The sequence below is a fragment of the Xiphias gladius genome, chromosome 17, assembly GCF_016859285.1.
Source record: "Xiphias gladius isolate SHS-SW01 ecotype Sanya breed wild chromosome 17, ASM1685928v1, whole genome shotgun sequence".
NCBI classification, from domain to species: Eukaryota; Metazoa; Chordata; class Actinopteri; order Istiophoriformes; family Xiphiidae; genus Xiphias; species Xiphias gladius.
Window position 1 is genome coordinate 18,108,210 of NC_053416.1, and position 27,403 is coordinate 18,135,612.

At 39.3% G+C, this 27,403-nt stretch overlaps 4 protein-coding genes across 8 annotated transcripts in view; 2 read left to right on the top strand and 2 right to left on the bottom strand.

The window, feature by feature from the left end:
• The window catches only part of LOC120802464 (lysophosphatidic acid receptor 6-like), a 2,980-nt gene extending 967 nt beyond the window's left edge, over positions 1 to 2,013 (top strand). The window contains exon 1 of the mRNA XM_040150322.1: positions 1 to 2,013. This exon is cut by the window's left edge and continues 967 nt beyond it. Coding sequence (XP_040006256.1) covers positions 1 to 667 — 667 coding nt within the window. The 3' untranslated portion in view covers positions 668 to 2,013.
• The window catches only part of rb1 (retinoblastoma 1), a 23,731-nt gene extending 7,511 nt beyond the window's left edge, over positions 1 to 16,220 (bottom strand). Inside the window, exons 1-18 of one of the 4 annotated variants that reach the window (XM_040150321.1) lie at positions 16,204 to 16,220; positions 15,394 to 15,519; positions 14,836 to 14,956; positions 13,688 to 13,791; positions 13,025 to 13,159; positions 12,893 to 12,931; positions 12,693 to 12,742; positions 12,332 to 12,442; positions 11,777 to 11,922; positions 11,592 to 11,669; positions 9,917 to 10,026; positions 9,719 to 9,796; positions 8,491 to 8,578; positions 8,272 to 8,388; positions 8,121 to 8,177; positions 7,715 to 7,746; positions 7,467 to 7,543; positions 7,106 to 7,332 (exon numbers count right to left, since the gene is read on the bottom strand). In XM_040150321.1, coding sequence (XP_040006255.1) covers positions 7,106 to 7,332; positions 7,467 to 7,543; positions 7,715 to 7,746; positions 8,121 to 8,177; positions 8,272 to 8,388; positions 8,491 to 8,578; positions 9,719 to 9,796; positions 9,917 to 10,026; positions 11,592 to 11,669; positions 11,777 to 11,922; positions 12,332 to 12,442; positions 12,693 to 12,742; positions 12,893 to 12,931; positions 13,025 to 13,159; positions 13,688 to 13,791; positions 14,836 to 14,956; positions 15,394 to 15,503 — 1,680 coding nt within the window. In that variant the 5' untranslated portion in view covers positions 15,504 to 15,519; positions 16,204 to 16,220. Of the gene's footprint in view, positions 1 to 7,105; positions 7,333 to 7,466; positions 7,544 to 7,714; positions 7,747 to 8,120; positions 8,178 to 8,271; positions 8,389 to 8,490; positions 8,579 to 9,718; positions 9,797 to 9,916; positions 10,027 to 11,591; positions 11,670 to 11,776; positions 11,923 to 12,331; positions 12,443 to 12,692; positions 12,743 to 12,892; positions 12,932 to 13,024; positions 13,160 to 13,687; positions 13,792 to 14,835; positions 14,957 to 15,393; positions 15,520 to 15,614; positions 15,743 to 15,904; positions 15,930 to 16,203 lie in introns of those variants that run through there. The other 3 variants (XM_040150320.1, XM_040150319.1, XM_040150318.1) reach the window with 3 other exon arrangements.
• On the top strand, positions 5,436 to 6,448 carry LOC120802465 (lysophosphatidic acid receptor 6-like). The gene has a single exon (XM_040150323.1). It carries the CDS (start codon positions 5,436 to 5,438, stop codon positions 6,426 to 6,428), a length of 993 nt encoding a protein of 330 aa, XP_040006257.1. The 3' UTR covers positions 6,429 to 6,448.
• A 1,400-nt stretch (positions 16,221 to 17,620) lies between the features above and the next one.
• On the bottom strand, positions 17,621 to 26,759 carry slc6a7 (solute carrier family 6 member 7). 2 transcript variants are annotated; one of them, XM_040149713.1, is made up of 14 exons: positions 26,549 to 26,759; positions 24,705 to 24,942; positions 24,062 to 24,193; positions 23,011 to 23,218; positions 21,838 to 21,976; positions 21,580 to 21,714; positions 21,347 to 21,450; positions 21,135 to 21,259; positions 20,679 to 20,791; positions 20,428 to 20,565; positions 20,234 to 20,333; positions 19,745 to 19,863; positions 18,121 to 18,294; positions 17,621 to 17,953 (listed from the first exon to the last, which is right to left on the bottom strand). In XM_040149713.1, exons 1-14 carry the CDS (start codon positions 26,612 to 26,614, stop codon positions 17,783 to 17,785), a joined length of 1,962 nt encoding a protein of 653 aa, XP_040005647.1. In that variant the 5' UTR covers positions 26,615 to 26,759; the 3' UTR covers positions 17,621 to 17,782. The 2 variants fall into 2 exon arrangements, with proteins under 2 accessions (XP_040005647.1, XP_040005646.1); XM_040149712.1 differs by having other exon boundaries at positions 21,580 to 21,976.
• Positions 26,760 to 27,403: the final 644 nt, after the last annotated feature.

Sequence of the window (27,403 nt, forward strand, 5' to 3'; positions counted from 1 at the left end):
CAAACTGGCCTGCTGTACAGTGTGGGTGATGGTTCTTTCTGGAAGTATACCCACAGGGTTTGTTTTGGACACCACTTCACCCATAAATGCAAACTCCTCCTCAAACTTCTGCTTTGAAAACTACTCCAAAAAACAGTGGAAGTCTGAGCTGTCCAAGGTGGTGGTGTTTATTGAGACTGTGGGCTTCATTATCCCATTGATGGTCAATGTGTTCTGCTCGGTCATGGTGCTACGGACACTGAGGAAACCACAAACTATTAGCCGTGGAGGGAACTTCAAGAAGGCAAAAATCTTGAGGATGATCCTTGTGCATCTGCTTATTTTCTGCTTTTGTTTCATTCCCTACAATTTCAATCTCATCTTCTATGCCCTGGTCCGCTCCAATGTCCTGAAGGGATGCTACGCAGAATATGTGGTCAGAACCATCTACCCCATTGCTCTGTGCATAGCAGTGACCAACTGCTGCTTCGATCCAGTAATTTACTACTTCACTTCAGAGACCATTCAGAGCTCCATCAAACGCAAGTCCACAATGTGGCATAATGGTGCCAAGCTCCTCAGCAGACTACAGATGGACAGCACACAAAGTAGTCCAAGTACAAAACCAAAAAGCCTGGCCCAGAGGACTGTGAGATCAAAAACTTTTCACAATGAGTCAACAGTCTAACCACAACTCTATTATGTGACATGATTAATAATTCAATGTGTATTGCTGGTGAAACTCGATTTGAATCCGAGGTTATAGGTGGAAGCAGAGTGGCCCTGAAGATCATAACAACCGATAAACACAATGGTTACTAAGGAGTCACTCTCTCAGTGTCTACCAGAAGGCACAGAGACTTCAGACTGGGATTTATGGCTCTGATCCCTATTCAGTCAATGAAAGAGGAGAGCAAGTCAAACACTTGAAAATAGTAAATTGTTTTGCAGCATATTTATCATTTATCAGGTTGACAATTCACAAATGCACATGTTATAATAATCTTCAATCTATTAAGGACTGAATTATGAATTTATAATGTGCATAAGAGGAGATGGCAGTTGTGTAAGCCATAGTCATGTGTATAGTGCTGCAAATAAGTATCAGCTTTTAGTGTTATTCCTCAGTGCAGATTCTCTTAAGAAAACTCTTTTTTGGCAATGCTAAAAACAGTATTAAAGCTTTTTCTATGTACTTTGATGTGCAGTTTCTAAGTATTCGCAGCCCCACTAAGGCTTTTTAAGCACTTTATAGAGCAGCATGTTCTGTAACAGCATTTACCCTTTACACTGAAAGCAAATAAAAGTTGTGAAATGTTTGACGTTAGCAGAGTATCAGTTGTATGCAGGGCATTTGTCTGGACTGATTAGTCATACAGGCACTAACAACACAGCTAATGCAATAACACTATGACTCAATTAATTTCATTAACAGATTACAGGTGTGGTCAGTAACTGACGGCTGCATTGCATGAGGCAATGCAGCACTGACACTGCCAATGGGCTTATCTAGGTAACTGGTCACTGGTGTAGGAAATTTAGGGATGGTAAAACATGAAAACATGTCAAAAATTCAGAATCTGCCCTGTTGTATTTCTGCATAAACAAAAAATTGGAGTATGTGGAAATTAAATTCAAACTCAGATACAACACAAGGAATTGTCAATCAACTCCTTTTCACTTCTAAATGTGAAAACACAGCTCACAGTGCAAATGGAATATGGTGGAGGTTGAATGCACGTGAAATAATTGTTCTTTCTTGTAAAAGCTGTGTGCTGCAAGACCGAGCACTGCTGCATTCCTGTTGAGAGGCTTAGCCTGAAGGCCTGCACTGACAAGGGTAGTCTCATCATCATCATTGGTGACGAGAAAGATTGTGAAACCAAAGCTGGCAAGCAGCAACATGCCTCCTGAGGGAGAAGAGCATTTACAAAGTAGATCACAGAGGTGACTGCTGCAATCCTGCTTCATATCTGGTGAATAGTGCAAAGCTTAAACTTAAAACTGGCATCCTCGAGATAAATAAAACAATTAGAAACTTCTTAAGTCTTATTTTGCCATGTTCTGACTCCTTACACTACTACGATCAATATAAATAGGCTTACATTCAGGGTGCAGATGGACTTTTTCCACCCAGCACAAATGACACAGCCTTGTAATATTTAATAATATATTAATAATATATTATAAAGAACACTAACTATAATGATGATTCATACATGTCTAAAGATGGTCTATTGAATTAAATAGTAAGAACACACCATCTAATTTCCATTTGTAAGGATAGTCATAACATGAGGGTAAGATTTATTTTCTATTTGCACAGGCGAATAAATCTTAACCAGTTATTTTACAGTCATGACATGTTGTGTCATTCAATTGTTATTTATATTTCTATCTAAATCAGATTTGTGTAACAAGGGCAAAGTGGTGTGTAGCTATATGGTCATATGCGCCATAGTAGCCTAATATTCTCCAAATTAAGATTATTCAAAAAAGAGACTCAATTAGTTCAACACTGTTTCAATTACATCCCAATTTAACTGGTTTTGCTGTCTGACTGTGGTGTGTATAGAAGAATCTGATGTAGATAATAGTTGCAAGGACTAACGTTTTAGTTACAAGACTTGTCCTAAAGGTTTTGACTTTATTTCTGACTAATTAAGACATACATGGCATCAAAATGTTTTCTCTGGTTTTCTCTTTGCATGTATTTCCCACAAACTTAGATCTACACTGAATTCTTCCCTGAGAGCACTGGTCTCAAGGCTGACACAAAGATACACGGCTGTATAATTATAGGACCTTCTTTCAATTAATTATTGCTACTGTGTCATCAACTCTACCAGCTGTCTGACAAATATAGTTAATGATTAACTCCAATCACTCCTTTTTAACAAGGAGCCATAAACATGACTCCCACCATGACAGTAATAAAACTACAGTATCTGCGCTTAACTGTAAGGTTGATAACAAAATTCAGGTTAGTGAAAAAAATAGTTTGTTAACATCTTTCAATAATCAATCCAAACTAGTGATCAGAGCATTTAAAGCTCTCTAAACAATCTGATTTAATGAGATAAAAAAAATAGGCAAAAACAATAATCTTGTGTGTGTGTGTGTGTGTGTGTGTGTGTGTGTGTGTGTGTGTGTGTGTGTGTGTGTGTGAGTGCGCATGTGCGTTTAGGAGAGAAGAGAGGGCGAGACAGAGCAAGAGAAAGGGAGAGAGAGGAAGAGAGAGAGACCCTGTTCTTTGTGCGAGTGTAGGCGTGAACTGCTCCATTCAGTAGCATGTGAACTGCTACAGCATTTTAACAACTTAATCCTGCTGCTGAACACCAATATCACTGTCACACTGTCACTGCACTGTTGAGATCCTGATACTGGTGAGTGATGAAGTTTTATCTATTTCATAATTCTCCTCAGTGAGTTTTATATATACAGTAAACAGTATAATTTATTAAGAATCTTAATCCATTATAAAATGAAGACTGTAATTAACTGTATCATCTTATAAAGTTTTGGTAGAAACTTAAAATGAAGGAGGTCCACAAAGTTTAAAATTAGAATATATATTTTTTGAATGTGATATTTTACCATTTCTTTGCCTTTTAAGGGGAAAGACCCAAATACAAACAAAAAATGTACTGTGATCACATTAGGAGTCACAAAACTGCTACATGCTTTGAAATTCTTGATTCTCACATCAAGCTCAGATTAACAGTAACATACTCATCAGACAGTAAGAGCGAAAACAACTACTGTATAATAATTTAGTTATCACATTGCCAAAGCGCACAACTGAAGCAACTCAATATTATATGTCAGCAAAAAAAAAAAATTATTTCATTTACAGGATCAGGGATTAATTGTGAAAGGATGCCAGAAAAAATTAGGGTGCTACAGAAGAGAACATTTGTTTTAAGTTCCTGCACATGGCATAGAAAAAAAAAAGAAAAAAAAGAAAAAAAACCATTATTTTATCAAATAATGTTATGGAGAATGAAAAAATGTTAATTGAAACTTTACCTGAAAGCTGACTGAAAATTCTGATATAGATGTAATTAATCAGTGGGTTTGAATTAAAATATTATTTCACAATTGTATTTTTGAAATTAGGGTTCACATTTAAATAAATATGATATATTAGTGTTATGATAATAGTGGGATGGTCATTTTAGACTGGAGTGTGTGGAGTTGTTCAAAAGCTTAAATTCCTGGTGAATTGATCACAAAAACCAAAATTATATAAAATAACAGAGGGAAAAGTCTCCATCATGAAAAATGCATTAGTAAAGAATGCTTACAACCAGACCCTTCCTAATACTGACTGAAAGATGCTTTACTGGATATTTGCTTACCCTATCACATCAACCTGCTGGGATACACCCTCACACATGTGGGGCTGCTGCCCCATTGTGGCCTGGCCAAAGTGACCAAGGCTGTACACCCCGTGTTGCTGTCACTAGCCAGCTCCAATTGCTGCCTTAACCCACTCATCTACTATTTCTCCAGCAGCTTGGTGCACAGGGAGGCGCCTGGTGGTGGAAGCAGCGGCAGCCAGTGACACAGATCATTTCATACATCTATTGAAAAAGACCCATTCTTAAGAGCTCTAGTCTGCTTTTGTAAACTGATTTATAGAACTGACCACGACTCTGTATATTCACATACAATATTCAGTTACCCCTACTGTGTGCACTACTTTGTAGGTGATACTGTACATAACTATGTATTTGTTAAATATATAATCTGTATTTTGCATGAATTGCAAAGTGTTGAACAGGTTTTGTGTGTGTTCACTTTAGTGCACTGCAGAGCATTGTAGAGCAGTCTGGGGTTCGGTGCCATGCTAAGAAGCACCAACTAAGGTTGGCTGAGTTATTTTGTTCTATATATTTTGTCAGTGAAACTTCAATGTGTTTGTGAGGTAGTGATAAGCAATGAGATTTTTCATATGCAGTACGCACTATGAACTACAGCCTAAAAAATTACTATCAAGTTAAATTAACACCTCTGACAATTTCAATGAAAGATTAACTTTATGAGCTTCTCTAAATGTGTTTTTACTGTAGAGCAGTAGTATTACATTGTAGTCGTCCCCCCCCCCCATTCTGTATGTAATGAAACCAAATGTTTGCTTTTTATATGGGAGCAGGAAATAGCAGTTAAAACTATATTGGAAGAATTCGTTCGACTGTCGTCTTGCATATTAAACATTAATTCAGCTGTGTCAGCCACAGTAGTGTATTCACCTCAGCAAATTTACATTCCATAAAACGGGAGACATTTTGAGTTTATTAAGTTTTTACTTGCCACAGGTTTAACTGCTCCAGCAGAAGCTACTGAGCATGTTCCTTACTCCATCTTATGTTCATCGCGACCAACCGAATTTCCTTCAGATATGAGAGTGACACAGTAATTTAAAGTGCTGGAGCAGAAAATCATTTCGGGACATGGAGTTGTGGAATACGACTGATGTACCAGCCAAGTCATTCTCACGTCTGTCTAACTGCACTGTGGACACCAGCTACCGCTTTATCTTCCATCAAGTGTCCTATAGTGTCATCTTCGTACTTGGGCTGGCCACCAACAGCCTGGCTCTCTGCAGACTGTGTCAATCTCCCTGCACCATCAACAGCACAGCCATCTACATGGTCAGCCTGTCAGCTGCCGACTTATTTTTTGTGATCTCCCTACCTCTGAGAATCTACTACTACAACCAAAAGGCTCGAGCCTTGTCCTCCAACACAGGAGACCCATCCAGTTGGACTCCTGGGGTGGCATACTGCCACTTCACTTTCACCATAAAATACATCAGCCTGTATGGGGGCATCTTCTTCCTGGTGTGCATCGCTGTTGACCGTTACTTTGCTGTAGTGCACCCGCTGGCATCAACGCTCCGCAGGCTGCGTGTTGCACAGCTGGTGAGTGGGGGGATCTGGTGCCTGGTGCTGGGGCTGAGTGTGAGTCTGCCTTTGCTGCACTTTGCAGCAGCTCGCCAACACCAGCCCTGTCCGTTGGACCCATCCTCACAACACTACCAAACCATCATACTGGCAGCCCTGGGCTTAGTGCTGGGGTCATTTCTGCTGCCCACTATTCTACTTCTGTACAGTTACTGCAAAGTGCTGAGTGTACTTCGCCAGCCGAGACACCGCTCTCGCAGACAGCACCATAGCCGCCAGCGCAATCTGAAAGTCATTTCCTGGGTGCTGGGCATCTTCCTGTTGTGCTTCCTACCCTATCACATCAACCTGTTGGGATACACCCTCACACATGTTGGGCTGCTGCCCCATTGTGGCCTGGCCAAAGTGACCAAGGCTGTACACCCTGTGGTGATGTCACTAGCCAGCTCCAATTGCTGCCTTAACCCACTCATCTACTACTTCTCCAGCAGCTTGGTGCACAGGGAGGCGCCTGGTGGTGGAAGCAGCGGCAGCCAGTGACACAGATCATTTCATACATCTATTGAAAAAGACCCATTCTTAAGAGCTCTAGGCTGCTTTTGTAAACTGATTTATAGAACTGACCACGACTCTGTATATTCACATACAATATTCAGTTACCCCTACTGTGTGCACTACTTTGTAGGTGATACTGTACATAACTATGTATTTGTTAAATATATAATCTGTATTTTGCATGAATTGCAAAGTGTTGAACAGGTTTTGTGTGTGTTCACTTTAGTGCACTGCAGAGCATTGTAGAGCAGTCTGGGGTTCGGTGCCATGCTAAGAAGCACTTTGTCAACTATGGTTGGCTGAGCTATTTTGTTCTATATATTTTGTCGGTGCAACTTCAATGTGTTTGTGAGGTAGTGATAAGCAATGAAATTTTTCATACGCAGTGAATACTGAATTTATGTGCAATCTGCCTCATTTTACACAAGTACGCAAGGAGCAGTTTATATGTTAATCTTCTATGTAATTTATGTTATTCTTGAACTGTAGTAATAATTAATACTTTTTTTCAATGTGCAGATAGAGTTTTCTTTTTAGGGGCCAATAAATGCTATATAATGTGGATATATTTACACTATCTATGTGTTATGTTATGTGTGAATCTTATCAAAATACTGACATTACTACATGTATACTGTAATAGTATGAAAGATAGAACTGACCCTCCTCCATGCAATCCTCTCCATGATGAGGTTCTCACATGTCTCCAGATGTTTTACGATATCTTTGCTCATTGTGGGGTCAGCCTTGATGAAGCTCTCGATGACTTTATAGAAGTCAAAGGCAGCGAGGTTGAACACATCCAGTATCCAGGGGAAGCACACATCTGTCTCAGTTGGGTCACCCCCAGCAACTTCTTGAATGTATCCTCCAGTCTTAAAACTGCTCTCTAGTCATGTGTAGCAAACAACATAATTACAACTTAAGTATTGATCTGCATTATTGATAACTGCAATAATGAATTTTATGAATAGGTATGCAATGGCATCTGTTATTAATTTGTAAGCAAATTATGTGACACACCTCCATATGTTGCCATGACCACCTCCAAAGAGCAGGCCAAAAGTGATGTGTGGAATGTGGAGTCATTGAGGAGTTTACTGGAATGGAAATCATATGACTCAGCTCAAGGCAAATAATGCTTCACTACACATCAAAACAACAAAAAGCTTCCATGTAGTTCCAGAGTTAAGCTGAAGAGTAAGTGAATACACACTGATATTGACTGGCTTCGTAACTCTCTAGTGATTTAATTTTAAAAAAAGACATACCTGAAATTTTGCACAGACAGTCGCTTCTCCTCCTAAAAAGTGAAAAATAAAAGAGGTCATCACTGAGAGGAAAAACAAGACACTGTGTAGTATGTTGAGTACAAAAGTGTGGAAATTTATGCTATACAGTCTACACTTCCTGAGAGTTGCTTTCTGTTGACTGACTTCATTTGCTCTCCACTACGCTGCTATGTAAACAGAAGTTATAAGGGGATAGACAGTAAAAAAAGTTATTGGATAATGTTACGTATTACATACGTAACATTTTTGTGGGCAAACCTGAGAACGGCTAAATTTCAACTCACTTGAGCCTCCAAATAAATAGATGAACAATTAAAATACAAAATTAGTGAATAAAACAGTTGAGAAATAAATTGATGACATAAAATCAAACAAGTCGCTGTACCGATTTCAACATTGCCTCCATGACTTTGTAATACAGTCTGACTCCAAGGGTAAATCTCTGAAAGACAAAAGAAAGATGTAGGTTAGACATTTTGATCATTTCAGCATAGCATGTGTTGCCATTGTTGCTCAGTTCGAGTGTTAGTTCATACCTGCTTGCCAAGTACTACACAGCGCGGGCCGACTGCCTGACCAAATCTTTGGCTGAACGCCTGTTCGAGTGTCTCCAACCGCTTCAGCACATCCTGCGTTGGGTCAACGGTGCAATTCTGACCACAGCAAAGAAGAAAACAGAAAGTATGTCAAATTAAGGTAGAGTGATGCAGTTTCATGGGACATTTTACTAAGTGGCAACACTTCTAGGGACCCACTTTGAAATATGTATCCAGGATAGCAGATGGTTGGTCCCCAGTGGAGATGAGCTCACCCCTCAACTGCTGAATGGAGGTCATGGCAGCTCTGATGAGACAAAACAAAAATCAGACAGTGCTGAAGGACAAACTCAAAACAATTTGCACAATGAAATATGCCCAATAAACTACATACAGTACAATTAATCCACAAGAAATCTCCAATGTTTTTCCATTTGTGGATTCATATACACATTTAATAAACATTCACATTGCTTTTTAGACATCTATAAAGGTAGTGTGTCATAATATTTTGCAAACCAAATAATTATCAAAAGGCTGTATCATTACCTTGTCACACCAGCTGTGACAATTATGATACACAAAGAAAAAAACAAAAGCTTATAAAAATGTCATTATCTTCAAAATAATTTTGATTTTGAGATTTGACAACTTTCTTTTTAACTACATTGTTTGTAATTTGGTATATCTTGTGGTTTTTCCATTTCAATTTTTAGGTATTTTGCATGGATAAAAAAAAGCAGAAAATCACAGATTTTCACCATAAACAGTGTCCATTGCTTTTTCTGTCCCAAACACCTATGAACATTCACTTGAGCAGCTCCTACATGCACCACTTGACAGCTGAGCAGCCAACAGTGTATACAGATTATCAAGTGAGCCAGTTTGAAATTGTACAAATTTTAAAAGTAAAAATGTTTAAAAAGGTAGTGCTAAAAGCAAACATGAGTACTCACACTGTATTCATGCAATGTCAGCAGAATGGGAAGAACAAGAAAAACAAGTGCTAACTTTGTAACCACACCAGACAGAAAGTCTGAATTAGCTACTTTTGTTGTTTTTCATATTTGTAGCAGTTTGTTGCCAAGTGAAACCAGATACAGAGAAAAAGAGCATTATCTCCTATAAAATTAGCTAAATTGATTGTATTAGAGTTAATATTGGATTTTATTTCTTTGCAACTGCCAGCGGTGGTACATTTACAGTCAGGTCAGCAAACTATTCTGCCAACAGTTTGACATGTCTGTTGTTCTTTTCAAATGGGAGATATTGTCTGTGTAAAAAAATTCCCGATATCACTTGGCATTACAAGTCAGACGCTGACGTAAACGGTTTTTCCCACTCAGTGGTTTAAACAATGTGACACGAATGAGGCAACAGTCCTTCTTCCCTAAATAACAATAATTAAACGCAATGAAAAACAGGTGAGTGAGTGCTAGCTGCTCACCTGATTGGAGTCTGTGGAGGGATGACTACAGAGTCTTCATCTGGCAAGTTCTTCTTTGGTGTTCTCTCCACCTGTTGTCTGAATGCAGGAGGACATTATTAGAAACTTTTGTCTAGATTCTATTAACTTGTAAACCTATAGATCTATTGATCTACAAGACCAACATCAAATCAATGAATAGTGAAGAAACAAAATTACATTTCAACTTTAGGCACACGAACAGTCTCATCTCCATCAAAAAAAAGCCGTCCATCAATGTCTCTACTCTTGAGGTAGTGCTCTTCATATTGTTGGTCGAGGTCATTCACCTAGGGTGAAAATTAAACGTTGAGCTTATTTGCAGTTAAGTGGCTCCGCACATACAAAAATAAAGACCATCACAGTGTCCCACTTGTGCACAAAAGTTTGAATTTTTATATAATTTATATAATATATATATATATATATATATATATATATATATATATAATATATATATATATATATATTATATTATATTATATTATATTATATTATATTATATTATATTATATTATATTATATCTATATTATATATATAATATATATATATATATAATATATTATATATATATATATATATATATATATATATATATATATATATATATACATATATATACATATATACATATATACACACACACACACACACACACACACACATATATACACACACACACACACATATATACATACATATACATATATATACATACATATACATACATATACATATACATATATATATATACACACACATACACATATACACACAAACACACTCAGATACATAAGGAGGAAAAAAAACATCACATGTAATTACAGCTTTAACCTCCTATACAACAACTATTTCACTGTTGTACAAAGGCTAACTACTCCTTATACTGCTGACTATCTTGATCTCTAACAGTTCATTGAATTTCATTAGTTAAATGCATGTTTTACATGTAAAATTTTATTCCGTAAACTACCTCTGCAATCATAGACATTAAACAGACACTAACATCTGCAGGGATTTCTAAACAGTCTGAAGACTTATACAACAGTGTCATTAAACGTAAAATCACCAGAGTGAGTAAAATTAGAAACAACAATAATTTGACTTTAATCAGAGTTGGATAGATAGATATAACTGTTTTCTTTTTATTATGAATATCAGCCAACTGACACTACAAGATGAGTCTGCAGTCGTCGTTGCACTTGTACAAGACTTGTTTAGAGATAGTTCGATTACAACCATGCCAGAGTTTGTCTGTATCTTATCAGATCTAAAAAAAAAATAAACATTTCTGAAATAAGGCAAGGATTCAACTTGTTTGCAACCAGGAAAAAAAACTGAATGTAAGACACACGTGTGCAACAAAATAATTTGGGCCAATATCACACTTAAAAATTCATGTTATTTGCCAATTTACCCAGGCCCCTCATAGCTCTGATCAATAAAGTGAAACTTAAAAATTATTTATATTAGACTCTTCTGTAAATAATGCGCACCACCTGTCCGTTTCTGGGGTAATGTAACAGTAAAACAAATATGTCAAGTATTCTTCTTCAGAGGTGTGTGTCCATGTCAGCAAACACTAGCATCTTGTCTCTGTTGTTGCCATACCTGCCTCTACAATATACTACCCCTGACACACTACAAAGGATCCCCTGCTTGAGTACACATTTTCCTGACACCATGTATGTGAAAACAAACATGTGAGAGCAGCAAAGAGAATGACCAACAGCTGCCAGACACTCAAACATTTAACAGTGGCAACACCAAACAGGAAGAGATAACTAATGGAAACAGTAACTGCAGAGTGAAACCAAACAAAATGGCAGATGTTGTGACAATCAATCCCCTTACCTGAGGAAAATCTGGGGATCTTGAAAGATCCAGCGAGTCCAGGAAAGCCGAGAAACTGGTCTGGTATACATTCTTCACCTGCAAATACAATTGGTATAGAGGAAAAATTAGGCCAAAAATACAGACGACATAGAAATGTGTTTATATGACGACTGTAAGAACTATAACAAGAGGAGTGATCAGACCTCTTCTGCATTGCATTCATTCTCTTTGCACAAGGTTTCGAGAAGCTGCACATCCACCTCTGGCTCAGGAGGTCGGGATTTGGCTTTGCTCTGGTTACGACGAGATGTTCTTGTTGGGGGACTCTGGACTTTACTGATTGCTGATTCTGAGAGAAAACAATTTAAGACATTAGAAAATCTATGGGAGCCATAACAATAAATCTTTTCATGGCACATAATATTTGAAGTTTGATTCCATTTTCCATTTTCCATGGCTGGGAAACATGTCTACTAGACATATCTACTACTATACAATATAAACACAGTACTATACTATACTTACTATATTGTGCATATGCTTTTTGAGCAAATAATAACTTGAAATCACATTAGGTCTACAGCAACATAAATCTGTAGTCATGCCTACATTATGACTCAAAAATGTTTTTCCAGTCGCTTTTACAGAAATTCTTCAACTTACACTTTTCAGACCTTCAAACTTGGTTGTTCAGTAAGAGGTCATAAAAGTTTATTAAAACAAAGACAGACAGCTAAGTAAATCAGAACAAAGCTTACTGTAAAGAGGCTGCAGAAGGTCTGGAGGACCGCGCTTGATGAATAACTCCAGTGTACAAAGCAGCAGCTGGAATGATATGACCAGGTCATCCTCCATCTGCAAGACCCTTCCTGCAGACGGCAGAGATGTAGCACATGAGAAGCACCACCACAATATCACTGCTGCAGACTAGAGACAACAGAACTGTAAAGATGAGGAGGAAAACTTTCCAATTCATTTGAGCTGTACAGCTGATCAAGGAGTAGGAAGGAAGGATGGAAAGAACAAGATGGAGCAACATGAAAACTATTCCATCAAGTGTATTAACAGCTTGATCCTGTTTGTCTTTGTTGTTGGTAATGTGTTAAAGGCTTAACCTACCTTTGGCCAAAAGAAACATTGTCCAGCAGCTCCGCATGGTCTCCCTCTCCCTTTAAAATAAGACACTGAACCATTACCCTTACGCTGGAATCTGTTTTTTTATAAACAAGCATGCAATTATCAAACACAAGACTATCAAGATATTAAAGAAGGAGTGTGAAGAATGCATTTCACTCATGGTAGATAAGTCTCCAACTTACTTGCCATCAGAAACCAAAGCAAAGATTTTCTTGCACGTCCTGAAACAAACAAATATTATGTTCAGTTACAATTTTGCCAACAGCAATTCTATATGAATCAAGCGCCTGTGCTGTACTGATGTGTTTACTCACTTCTCAAACCTCTGGTAGAGAGCCAGTGTCACATCATACTTCTTCTCCAGTCGTGTCAGTGCTGAATGCACCTTGGTGCTAATCGTATCCAAGTTCACATCCAACTTTCTCACAAGAGCCATAAACTGCTTTACACTACAAAAGCAAGGATGAATTTAAGAGAGAGGTAACTTAATTTCTATAAAACTCAACAACAAAACTTAAAGAATAAAACAGTACAATCATCCCATGAATGCAGATTTCATTTAAAATAATAGTCATACAGTTTTTAAGACGGATAAAATAATTGTCCAGATGACTAATGTCTGAAATGCTTGTCTCAACAGGAATAGTCTTCATATTATTTCAAATTCTCTTTTTTGTTCACAGAAGTGAAAAAGACGTTTCGTAGATTTTAGATTTTTACTTGAGGCACCCAAAAACAGCAATTGTATGCGATAAAAAGAATCCTGAACAAGGTGCTGTTTTGCTGGGCAGTACTCCTGATCAATCTGCAAATCCTGAAAACTGTTTCACTCTATTCAAACTAAAAAAAACATGTGCAACAGCCCAGCTATGTGATATCCTAGTATAGAATGTCCTTTCAAATCAGGGATATCGCAATGCAAGCAGTTGCACTATGATGCCACAGTTTTTTGCCAATAACGTATGGTGAGTACTTACTTCAGACTGACTGCTTTCAGAACCTGAGTTAAGGTGAAACAGGCGACATCCATGTCTGTCACAGTCACAAACAGACAAGCACCCCACAGCTTTTTCTGACACTCCTGAAATAAAATGTAATAAAGAGAAATTAAAAAAATAAATAAAAATTGTATTTTTCTAATCACTGACAATGAATATGAAGGTCCGGTGGTAAATGTTGATATTAGGACTGAAACCAGAATACAATACATCTTTTACAACAAAGCAATATAATACAAACATTTATTATATCAAAAACATGTTTGTCCACCTTTCTTCTAGACTATTTTAATTTTCTTTAAGGGGAGAATAGAAAAAAAAACCCCACTGAACTAGTATTTAGACTGTGTGCTAATGACAAGCTTGAATTTTCAACTAACACTGCAGAAAAGCCATAATTACCCTGAGCTTTGTCAAAGTACAACATGACAAGAGCATCACGCATGGATACTGTGCCACAATACCAGATTAGATTGATACGTTGGGTACAACTAAGGCAACACTAATTCATCTCAAATTTTACATCTGATCTTGCAGATAAGAGGTGTGACAGTGTGATATGAGACATCTGTCTGCTTATCATGTGAAGTGCATCCTCGTCTGCTATCCTTTCACCAACGCTGAAAAGGTAACTATTTGGAAGATATTTATTTGAGTAGTTTTTTCATCTACTTGCACTTTTTGAATGCCATCCAAAATCATTGACTATATTTTCTCGTGAGTCCGTTTCTAATGCTGTACTAAGTTACTGTTTGAAAGACAAAAACGCTACATCTGTCCACAATTTTTGTGTTATGCTACAACTATTGTAGGAGGATAACGCATTGAAGTTTGGGTTGATCATCCTCTCCCTTGTATGGAAAATTTTGCAATGCTTTTTGAAAAACATCACTGACTTGGAGGGGGTCTGGTTGTTAGGCCATGTTCATTTGAATGTTTAGAGTCTGGAAGCAATAATGACCATCTAAGTCTGACCAACCAGTAAGTAAGCTGTCTCCACAAGGGATCCTTTTGTTCTCTTATAGGGTAGCTTTCAAACAGACTAATACACCAATGCCTTTTCAATGGGACAGCCAGCAGCATCACAACATTACAAATCTGTCAGGTTACTCCATATAAATACATACAGCGACTTCATCCATGGACTCTTGCACCGTTTTCCACATGTTCCAGGCATGGTCACACACCAGGTCTGTGACGTGAAGGCTCTTGCACAGGGTGACATACTCAGCATCCTTGTCTCTGTGTCTATGGGATAGGGATCATAAATCAACATTGTGGGGAACGCAAACACAGTTTCAGGACATCAAAACATGCCTCCCCGTGCAGAACATCCCTGGCTGTTTTCCAAAGTCCGTGTCACATAATGGGGAGTGTATTTATGTGTTATAACAGCGTGACATGACACGCTACTTATGATAATGAATATTTATACCCTGTGGGCAGTTGTGCAGGGTTTTGAGACGTTAACACTCACTGGTATTAGCTCTTAGTACAGGCCTGGCTTATTTTGTAGCAGCTAGCTAGTCAGCCTCACGGTTAGTCAAAGCTAGCAAGACTGAATAACCAGCACAAACTAACGTTAGCTAAACATTAAGGCTACAGTGTAAATATATTTTACAGAATAGCCAAGTTATTCGCTGCTGAGACCTTACAGAGGCACACACAAAAAAAACGTCTCTTACTTTTTAACAGATAACTCTGGACTCTCCTTCTTGTCCGGAGAGGCACTTTCAGCACTGGTCTTCTGCCCCTTGCTCTGTGTATTCCCAGAGTTGCGCTTTTTAGGTGGCATCTTGGTATACTATTAGCTGACAGACAAATATAAAAATTAAAAATAGAACTAGTATTTGAAGGCGACAAACAATGTTTACTAAGTTTAAAGCCCACTGCACGAGTTCCGTACCAACAATACAACAAAACCTCACTGACTTCCTGAAAGTGTGTGTGTTCGATTTGTAACACCGAAGTGCACGGCGGGGTACACGAGCCGCCGGTGTCTCGGCTGTCAGACGCCCTCGACAGTCAGTGCTCACAATCCCGTGCATATTAACGTCCTCACTGAGTTTTTCCTGTCGTTTATCACTGCTTAAACTCAGCGCTGTCGGCAGTCTCATTAAACAACCCGTGTATAGTGAGCTTCACATGTATCTTAGGCTCTCTGTGGTGGATAAACAGGGCGCTGTGTGCATTCACCGTGATCACGTGACAAACCGAAAACGAACGAACCCCAACTCACTGGATGAAAACGCGGGAAAATATCTACGCCACATCCGCTCATTAGCATGCATCCCGCCATACCGGCGAGTCACAAAAGGTTTCTCTACTGCCCAGTACAGTATGTTGAAAAGTAGGCGAATAATCATTCCAACTAATCTAATGCAATTATATAGTTATTACAGTGATCTAAATCGTGCATATGTTCACTTTGTTTACCTTGTTTCCCTTCTTGTCACAAGTTATTACGCACTGATGACCTCACCCCTTTCACTTACCAAGCGAAGACTCGTTTCTGTATCGTCAAATAGGCTATAATCTATTCTCTATGGTCACTGTGAAAGTTTCTCTTTCGTAAAGGTTAGTATGCGACCGTGGATTCAACACGTCCACCCTGCACCCTAATCTATGTGCACTCATTGCCCTCTTGAGGTAAAATTCACGTCTTGTCATTTCAATTGAATAAGTATAACAACGAATAACAATAATCACAAAAGGTATCAGTAGTTATATTAGGACATGAAGACACTGAGAATATTTAATTATTATGCACAGCAATATACAAGAGAATGGCAACAAGGTGTACAAAGGCAAAAAGATGAGTTTTATGACATGATGTACAATCCTAAAGCAAAAGGTAATATAATGTTCTTAATCTGCGGTTTATAAGTATCGATCCTGCTTAAAAGATGCTTTAGAAAAGAGAAAACAGCACCCCTTAATACACACAAAGTTAAAAGTTTAAAGTGACTGGAAGGGTTTAAAAAAGCAGACATTGCAGATTTGGCAGATCTGCAATCTACTTATTTGCAATGTGGATGCAACAGGGGGCACATGTGCCCTTGAAAACGGGGAATTTTCATCATTTACCCCAAATCAAATTTTTAGGCATAGATGATGATATCAAAACTTCAGGCCTCTGTGAGAGAAGTACAACTACTATGGTTATCAAATGGTATTCATCCGGGACAGTCTATTTCAGTCAGGCGTTTCAAGAAAGAAATAACACATTAATTGATGAGCGGTGTGTCTAGGTGAGCGGTTTCATCTGGGGGAGATCTTTTTGTCATTATTCTTTCCTTTATATCCCTGGGTTTCCTATTCCTATTTATTTTTTTACTAAAGATTACAAAGGTTAGTCAGGAACTTCTAGAAGTCCCACTTAAAAGTCCGCATACATTTGTCTAGATATAGTATTAAGAACTGACTTCTATGTTTTCTGCAAAAATCTGCAGGAACTGCTCCTTTGAAATGCAGACAGTCAGACAAGACATCTTAGTATCTACTATCCTATGGACACATTGACAGCACCTTGAAAAATAGTTCATTTGGCAAAGCTATTTTTAAAATTAATTTTATTTATTCTAGCAAAAATTATCTTTAGCAATAACTCATTTTAAAAAGTAAGATGAATTAAAAGTGGTCCTGACTCAGTGAGGCCGTGTCTTCAACACCATTTAGTCTCGCGGGCTGATGATTTGTGGTTGCTTCTCCAGGTCTATCAGTGGTGTCAAGTGTCTCTGCACTTTTTTTGTCCCTGCTCCTCCTCCTCGTCTACTACACTACTGTGACAATAATAATATCCAAATCTCCTAGGATGCTGCTATGCCCCCTGAGACAAGGATGACCCAAACTTTTAATATTTAAAAAAAAAAAAAAAAGTTAAAAAAAATACTATTCAATCATACATAGTGGTATAAATAAAGCAATTAATCCACACTGCCTTGAAGGACACACAGTCTGTTCAGACACTGCCACCAGAGCCTTGCTGAGGCAAATAACACAATGATAAATTCCTCTCTCTCTTGAAAACATAGTTTGCTCATCGCTGTGCGTTCATCACTGCTCTCCATGCTGTCATGTCTGGCTTCCTGCCTCCCACATCATTGCAGTAAAGTCCATGTCTGTGAGCGTGACAGTGAATGGAGCCTCTACTCTCTCTGGCTCCACACGCTCCTCTACTCTCCCCATGCTGTTCAAGTTGTTCACTCTCCAGGAATTCAGAGGTCGAATTGCTTTCTGGAAACGCTGCGAAAAAGAAGCAAGAGAACGTCAAATAAACCTTCCTACACAGGACAATTCATATACAGATATGTACAGATATATTTAAACAGGTACAGCAGTGACAGTGTTTGACTTTGGCAGAGGTGTAACCAGACCTCAAAGTGACAGAATGACATAGTGGTGATACTGACGTCTTTCAGTGTTCCAGTTTCCTTGCAGATGGCCACAACAGCCCATATGAGGATCTGTAGACAGCAAGTCGCACCTATGCACGCGCCCAGCGCTTTACCCCAGCGTGGGTACACATAGGCCCCATAGTGGAGAGATGTGTTGTACATCTCAATGAAGATGTACGTCAGGATGAACTACAGCCGCAAGGGGGAAAGGCACAGAGTGAACAGAGGAATATTTCATATTAACAAAATGCCACAATGGCAACAGAAGAAGAGAGACTGAGAAGGCCAGCAGAGAAATGCTGCAGGGGGAACTCAGATTGGATGTCAGTTTCTCCTCTTGAATTATTCACTGCTCTTGTTGTGAAGATTTCAGCACAGTTGGCTGCATTTCAAATGAGTGATGTTATTTTAGTTTCTCTGACCTTTCGTAACAGTTGGTAATTGATTTATCACACTTTCTTCTCCTTCAGTTTTTCTAATAAACTATGCAGTCATTTAATGGGATATTTTTAACTCACAGCGTCTCACTCCGCATCGAATTACCCTTTGAAAGCACAACAATACACGACAATAAAGGCGCCATCAAATGGATATTTTAATATCTATCACCCTTATTGTGGATGGTAATTCTGCTTCAGGTAACATACAGAGAGGAACAGCAGAAACAAGAGAGGGGGTGATGTAACATGGATTGTGCAAATGATACAAACCAATAATATTATATGTGCTGTATAGGATATATGCTTTAGCTCAACAGCACACTTAAGCTGGTAGTGAAGGTCATAACTGGACATTATGTACTTAATAATAGCCATATTTCTTAATTTGTCAAAAGAAAAATCCAAATGAAAATTATTATTTTGTTTCTAACCTCACATAATAAATTATTGGCTGCCAGATAAACAGAATCTCAAAAGTGATGTTCCTTATTCCATCCTAAAAAAACAAGAGAAGGATTTTTAGTTTGAGGTGCTCCATGGAGGCTGTATTGATTTGTATCCAATACTCAAATCATGCGATGTGAAGCGGTTTGAAATACTAAAGGAAAATCAGTATTATAATGGATCAAATAAATGTGAGAATTGCTAAGAACCAAAAGGAGGGAAATGGTCATTGACCAGTGACCAAACTGTCAGACCAAATTAAAATCAATACACAAATATGCTTTTCTCCTCTCCCATTTTACCAACAAAGTGAAAATTCCTCACTAATTCTGTGTAAGGTGCTATAAGAAAAGACAAACTTATTTTAAATACTCTTTTCCATTGCTCTATTTAAAAGTAACCACCGCTGCCCCATTGCACCACTTTTTGTCAACTGCTAGTCCAGACAAGGCAGATCCTTTTTAGCTCAGAGTGATGGCTAGTCAAAGCAGCCTACTAGCTGCAATTATGTAGAGTTCATACATTCTGACACAACTACCTTGTGTCAGAATACCTAAAAAATGATAAAACCTATGAATGTCAGTGCATTTATATTTTAGAAAAGATCAGATAACATAATAAGCCAGCTGCATTTAAGCAAGTTTCATAGTTATTCTGAAAAGCATTTGACATACTAATTACGGACAACCATCGCTGATGTCACATTGTAGTTGCCTCTACCAGCAAAAAGTATTCAAACTAATGGGTTAACTCACCAGCAGAAGAAACGGAGTGAAGAAAACCCAGCATGCTTTGAAGTAAAGCAACACTTTGGTGCACCAGGGAGGGCAGTGGCAGATCATATCAATAATGTCTTGACAAAACTGGTTCACTCCTAATAAGAAAAGTTCATTAAGAGATGCATATTAGGAACCCTGAAAAAACCAAGATGCCGCTAGGACAACACAACACAACAGAACAGAACAGAACAGAACAGAAAACGTGTTCAATTTATTATTAAGAAAAGCAAAAGAAATGGTGAAATGATGTGATATGCAGCAGTTTAAAAAATCCGCTTGAAATCAGTGCAGTTTTAAATTAGAAAATGGATTTGCTTTGTAGGCTTCGAGACATAGCAAGTCAAGTTTTCTCTTCTTTCACAACTTGCTAAACATCATGTGTCCTGGAAGACTGAGACTCATACAGAGGAATGATGTTGTGTTAGAGGAGTTTGATGTGAGGGTTAGGAGAGTGAGATGGGCTACCATAGAAGAAGGAGATGCCAATGCACATGAAGAGGGTGATGATGATGAGGCCAAAACTAGTGCTGAAGGAGTCAATGAGTGTGAACCAGTAAATCCCTCCCTATGAAGACACAGACAGCATGGGAAATGTGAGTCTGATCACAGAGAAGAGGCATTTGCAGCCACATTCCTCAGTCCATTAAAAACACACTCACATCAGTCACTAACAAGAGACCCATCAGGTAGAAGCAAAAACACAGCACGCCCAAGAACAGGGACTTGTGCAGTGTGTTCCCTCTGAGGTGTGGAAACTCGTCCAGCACGGCAGTGGTGATGCCCTCCATGTTGCCAAACTGTTTGGCGGCAGAGCAGAATATGGATCAATATCATATCAAAATATCATATTGGTGTTGAATGGTATTTTTGCCAGTATCAACCATAGAGTTGCTAAAGTGTGCAGCCTTACCAGTGTATCGATCCCCAGCATGAAGAGCATGAGGAAGAACAAAATGGACCAGAACACTGAGCCTGGCAGTAGAGCAAGGGCTTCCGGATAAGCAACGAAAGCCAAACCAGGACCTGCAGGGGAGAAAAAAAAAAACGGGGACACATTAAGTTCAAGCCAGTCTAACATGCAAGTTGAAAGTTTAGTAGTAGTAAGTTGTTCAAGGATGCCTGTGCCATGAAATCTTAACAATCAACTGCATAGAAAGTAAGACTAGAATAAATTCAGAAGGAAATTTTTTTTTTATAAAGAAGCACACAAAGATACATGCATATGCCGTAATATACCAATGAAATGATAACAATAACAATGTATTGATGAAATACAATGACTTAAGGAGAATATACAATAACCTCTGTGCACAGAATTGCACAGAATTGTTTTTTTTTTATTGTTTTAACTGGTCAAAGTAACTACCTGTATCTGCCACCTGTCCAACAGGAACTCCCTTCCTCCATGCCATGTGACCCAGGATTGAAAATATAGCAAATCCTGCAAAAAAACTGGTGCTGCAGTTTCCTGTGGTGATAATCAGAGTGTCCCTGAAATCGAAATGAACCATGATTAAGAGACTGAAACTGTCATGACTGCAGCAACACAGCAAATGTTGGAGCAGAGGGAAAACTCACCTGATGACGTTGTTGTCAAACTTATTGTAAGATGCCATAGAAAGCAGCCCTCCAACTCCAATACCTAAGGAGTAGAAGATCTGTGAAGCTGCGTCATTCCACACCTGCAATGTTTAAGACAGAAATATGCTTTAAAAAAATGGAAATATCTATTGTTATTTTTATAGCACTAACAAAGCATTGAGTTCACAGACTCCTCAACCTCATATTTACCAGTCTACCATCAGAAGTACCTGTGCATTAGCTAATCGGCCCCAGTCTGGCGTGAGGTAGAAAGCAACACCCTGGAGAGAGCCCTCCAGTGTCGCACCTCTGATGATCAGAACAATGAGCACAAAGTATGGGAAGGTGGCAGTTACATAAACCACCTGAAAATCCAGAAAACACAGACAAGTATAAGGCCGACACGTTATGGCAGCAAAGGGCAGGATAGTGTGTGTGTGTGTGTGTGTTTTGTGGGAGCTGACAATAACAGCATTGTGTTGATTCACCTTGCCAGAGCTGCGGATGCCCTTGAGCATACACAGGAAGATGATGATCCAGGCAGCCAGGAGGCACAGGGCCAGGGGCCACCGAACAGGGCCCGGGTCATGAAGGCCCTCACTGTGCACTACGCCCAGCACGCGCTCACTGCAAGACACACAAGTCAAACACAAACAGAAATTACAGCACACCTATTGCCACAACTGATATACATTACCTGACGCAAAATAAACAAGGCGCAGCTGTAAGGCTGGATTTATAAGTGACTATGAAGATTATTTGTCTGAAGAAAAAGGTCACTGTTCACACTGTTGAGTGCTCAAATATTTTTCTTCATTTTTTAACAGCACTAAAAATCATAGCAGGTTTGTAAAATGAGCAACATCTTAGTGCAGTGCTATAAGAGCTATAAGGGAGTAACACTAAAGAAGAAGAAGGAAAATATCAGTAATATTTTCTATGAAGTCCTTATCTATAACGTATTCACATAATGTGTTGTAACACAAGGACAATCAGAGCTGCTATAAGCCTTCATAATGTATAATGTATAATATACGGCATAATGTAATATTCAATGTATTACCAGTCAGAGGGAGTTGCACATATGATTATAATACTTCACAATATCAGATAATGCAAATGCTAATAGCTTTATCCATTCTGCATTAAGGCAATGGTGTAGTGGCATCCACAGTGTGTTGTTTTGGACTGGCACTTACACTAAAAATATCATAATGGTATATATTTGCAAATTGCAAGTCTTATCTATTATGGATGTGTTATACAATATAATGTATAATATTTACAGGAATCATATACAGTAAGGTGTTGCCATAGAGTTCTGGGTCATTTATTAGCTGAAAAGGTGTAGGTTTAACTAGTGTAAGTGTCCAGTCATTGTAGACAATACTGGTGTTTGTTGAAAAAAGTCACAGTATTTGAACAAGGTCTATGTGCACTTCCAGAGCAGGTCCCTCAAAAAGAAAATAAAAATGTATTTGTACTGAAAAATAACACTTTCTCTGAATGTAAAAAACACAAAATGGCAAGAAGATATACAGTATATAGTATATTTACAGTCTAAAGAAGCCTATGGTAATATTACAGTCTGTATACATTTGCAAAGCAGGACTGATTTCTTCCAATAATAGAGGTGGGTGATGGTGCAACAACGCACTTACTTCCAGAAGATTTCTGTGGGGCTTAGGACTTTACCAGTCGAGCTATTGCCAGTGGTGTTACCACAGAGACCTGCATTGGCTACAGCTTCACAGGACCAGGGCAGAGGGCTCTGGAAGGAGCTGCCCAGGTAGTAAAATGTCCACGCTATAATGACGTTATAGTAGAGACACACCAGCGTGGACACACAGAGCATCCCAATGCCAATACCTACAAGAAATTACAAAAGATAAGGGCTTAAATATCTCAAAAAAACAGGATATAAACTATTGTGTCAGGCATTGTATATGAGATATCAGTTGGATTGATTTAATATAGATTAGCTATGAACCCCCTGTTGTATAAAGTAGGAGTTGTACCTGCAGGAACAACATATATCTACAGAATATACAGTATATTTAATGACCACCTCAGAGTGTATTGCTCCTTAATTACAGCATTCCCAGACATTGGATGCTGGGACTTTACCAGTTAAGCAGAACTTCCTCCTTTTGTAACACCTGGAGGAGCTCATTCTCAACTCTATCTTAATTCAGCCTGCAAAGTTGCTGCTGGCATTTTCAGTTTAAAATACAAACTACCCCTATGATAAAACCTGCTTTTCTTGCTCTATTTTTGGCTCTAAGACAGTTCCTGCAGGTTTGTTTATCAGACGTGTATATTTAGCAAGTGCGCTGCAGATCTCTTTGGAATGTTTAGGATGGGCCGAACGACGTAATGAGGTGGCAAGCTGATCTGAGTCAGCCAGTTATTTTCCTGGACGACAATGTTAGTCTGAATTGACTGCTGACAGGCATTTTGATGTCAACTTGAGATCCTGCTCACGCAAATCATTACATATGGTTCAAACTGGATTCTCAACAATCCTATAAAATTAATACGGAGCTGTGATCAGATCTTGTTATATACTTTTTAACGTTGTCTGGCTAATTAGAATTAAGTGACAACGCTGACGTAACGATCTCTAAAAGTTTCCAAGGTTGTGTAACTGGCTTAAAGTGTATAAATGTGTTTAATTACTGGACTAAGAAGCACGATAGAGCGGGTCATTACCTTTGAGCAGAGGGCAGCATTTCCACACGGTGATGGGGCCAGCTGCTCCGTACTGGCCTAAACTCAGCTCCATGAGAAAGAGTGGAACCCCCGTAACAAAGAGCATAATAAAGTAGGGGATGAGAAACACACCTGTGAAGATTAGAAACAGGTCATCGTGAGGAAGGTTGGTGCTGGGAGAGACATCCACAGTGATGATTTGGTTTATGCAGCTACAAGCAGACAGTCAGTAGAGGCAGGTTAACATACACAGCGTCTGTCTAGGTGGCAGCTTCACACACAGATGTTATTCAGCTTTGTTATTCAGGTTTGATTTCAGAAGAAGATGCATAGTACGTAAGGCTGGGTTAAACAGGCAGACCACATGTCTGGTGTGTAATCAAGGAAAAACCCACTGTCTCTGCTTATAAGATTAGTTACTACTTTGTGTTCTAGCTCCCAGCACCAAAGGCTGCCATGGAGAGCTCTGGTCTGAGTGTGCAAAATAAGCCAGCATGATTAAGAGGACAGCGCACACTCCAAGGGCAGGGCAAAGAGTGCCTCTTGCCCAAATAGGTGTAACAAATTATTACAGACATGCAGCCTGGCATTTAAAGCATTTGAGACTTCAGAAGGGAAATGGACATGATTGCAGACCGCTCACCTCCTCCATTGCGGTAACAAAGATAGGGGAACCGCCACACGTTCCCCAGTCCCACACAGTATCCAATGCAGGAGAGCAGGAACTCGTACTTCCCTCCCCACTGCTCCCTCGGGACAGTCGCGGTTGGAGTGAGTGCAGGAATTGGGGATCTGGATTCAAACTCTGACTGTGGCACAGGTGTAGCTGTCGGGTCGTGGCCATTTTGAGTGACGCTATTTCCGTTCAAATGTACTGAATTCTATAAAAAAAATAAAAGCAGATTGTTAAGACAGATAAATAAGAGAGGAAAAGTAAAGTAATACAGATATCAGTAGAAAAATCTGAAATTTATCAGTTCTCTTTGCTTTTTCATGATAATGTTGTCAAAGTTGATTATTATGTGGAATATATAGAGCATTGCAAAAGTGGTAAGACTCTAAATATCTTATAATTCATTATTAAGTACATTACCAAGTAAAAGCGGTTTGGTTTTAAGGTTGACCCTGTCCCCATCTGTCTATCTGTCTAACTCATGAGGTGTTAGAAACTATCAACTGGACTATTTCCTCCCTCTTCAAGTCATCCATCTCCAAACAAGAGAGGAGCTTTTTTTCTCAGGTCAGGTGGCAGAGAGGAAGCCAGATTAAGATAACAGCTTCTGCTTTATTGGCTTTTACTGTCATTGTTATATGTTTAAACATTAATAATCCATCAGTGACACAAATACAATCACCATAGGTTCAATAAAATGATGTTTACGTTTTAAGTCATCCAAAACCTAACGTCTTTGAGATTTCTTGTAACACCAGGTTTTAGATACACAAGGAAAATACATGTTCAAGTGTTAACACATAGAGGTATAGGGACATCAGTATGGGAACAAAGAAAATGAGGTACTGCACTATGTAACTGTTCCGATAAGAGAACTAACAGAGGAGTATGTTCAACCAATTGCAACAGCTAGATTAAACCAAGAGTGCTGAATAAGATTCAGTGAACAGCACTAAAGGCTGTGCTAAAAGAGGAGAATTAGTAACGTTTTTTCATCATCATCATTTATAAATATATAACACACGAAGCAGTACATCTCTACTGACGTTCATCAAAATCATCAAAATATATTGTAATATAATATATACATATATTACATTATATTATGTTATAGAAATCTCTAGGCCAGTCTCTTCAAAACCTAAAAAGTACAAAACATATAACACAGATTTCATAATGTAATGTAATCACGTAATTATGAAGTACGAAGCAATGAATCAATTAGGAAAAAATAGTTAGCGAAGACTTTTCCAATCGACTGATGCATTAATCAACAAATTCTTTCCAAAACAGAGGAGAAAAAGTTACATTTACTGAGGACGTTCTCTACTTACTGAGAACACCCCAGTGTATTACATTAAATAAGGCACCACATATCTAAATGGTACAAGGCTACACCTCTGAGGAAATTAACAGCATTTTTACTAGCAAATTGCTTCGATGATGCTGAATTACAGCAGAACCCCCCTTAATCCGTTTCTGCGGTGCAACGCCTTGAGCGAAGTCCGGGCCAACACATCTGTCGAGTCAGTACACCGACTCGGGCTTTGCCGCTACCGCCTACGGTGCATCTGTGCCGGTGTGGCAGACGACAAGCCCGGCAGCCCGAGAGCAATGTGGACGGACAGGTTTGACTTCTTCACCTGAAGAAAGGCTGTCTTTCCTGCCACGTCCCCCCGGAGCCCCGGGAGGCGAAACGAAATCGCCTGTAAAGGGGTCCCCCAAGGCTTACAGAGCCATGGGGGTGTTACCACAGAGTGTTACGTTTGCCGTGGACGCCGAGGCAAAGAGCCCCCAAAAACCGCCGCTCCTACCTGCGCTGGGTTCGCACTGGCTACAGCGGGGCTCCCGGGTGCTGCTTTGCCGCTTGCGTCCTGCATTTCCCCCCCCCGCGAGAGGTGGCGCTTCACTCCTTCACTTATCGCTCGGTAGTCCACATTTTACAAGCAAAAAGGTCCTCCTGGGGGGTACACGCCGTACGGCCGCACTTTTTTCGCGGCAGGTGAAGAAAGTACCGTCGCGCGGCGTTAGGCGAGCCCGACTCCGCAGGGAGACATCGGCGATGACGATAAGGAAACAGGCCGGTGGGCGGTGAGGTGAAGGGCAGGGAGGCAGGGCGCAGGTGCAGCAGAGGCACGGAGGAGGAGGAGGAGGAGGAGGGGAAGACGACACCTCGTCCCAACCTGCTGTGGTTTGTGAGGTGAGGTCAGGGGTTGAGTCAAGCATGTTTTGAAAGGGGCAGGTGAGTCGAAGGGGGCGACCTGGGGTGGGAACCTCGATAATTCATAAACTCAGCAAAAGTTTTTTCTTTTTTTTTTTTTTTTTAAAGGGATTGAAGCCAAATTATTCATATTATCGTGAAAAGAATATGGGAAATGTTTTGTTTCACCCCCCCAAAAAAAATCATGTCTATGCAAGTTATATGAAAACTATATGGGTCCTGGGCCGTAGCAACAACACAGTACCGTGTGGTACGCTGCGAAACTGAGCCGTTGCACATGCCGGTGGGAGCAGGATTTTAGACCACACACTCAGGTGTATGCATTTAGTATGGAGCTGGAGCCAGGAGGCAATTAGCTTAGCTTAGCATAAAGACTGGGAGCAGGGGGAAACACCTAGCCTGGCTCTCAGTCTAAAGACCAAAACTACACCTACCAGCACCTGTAAAG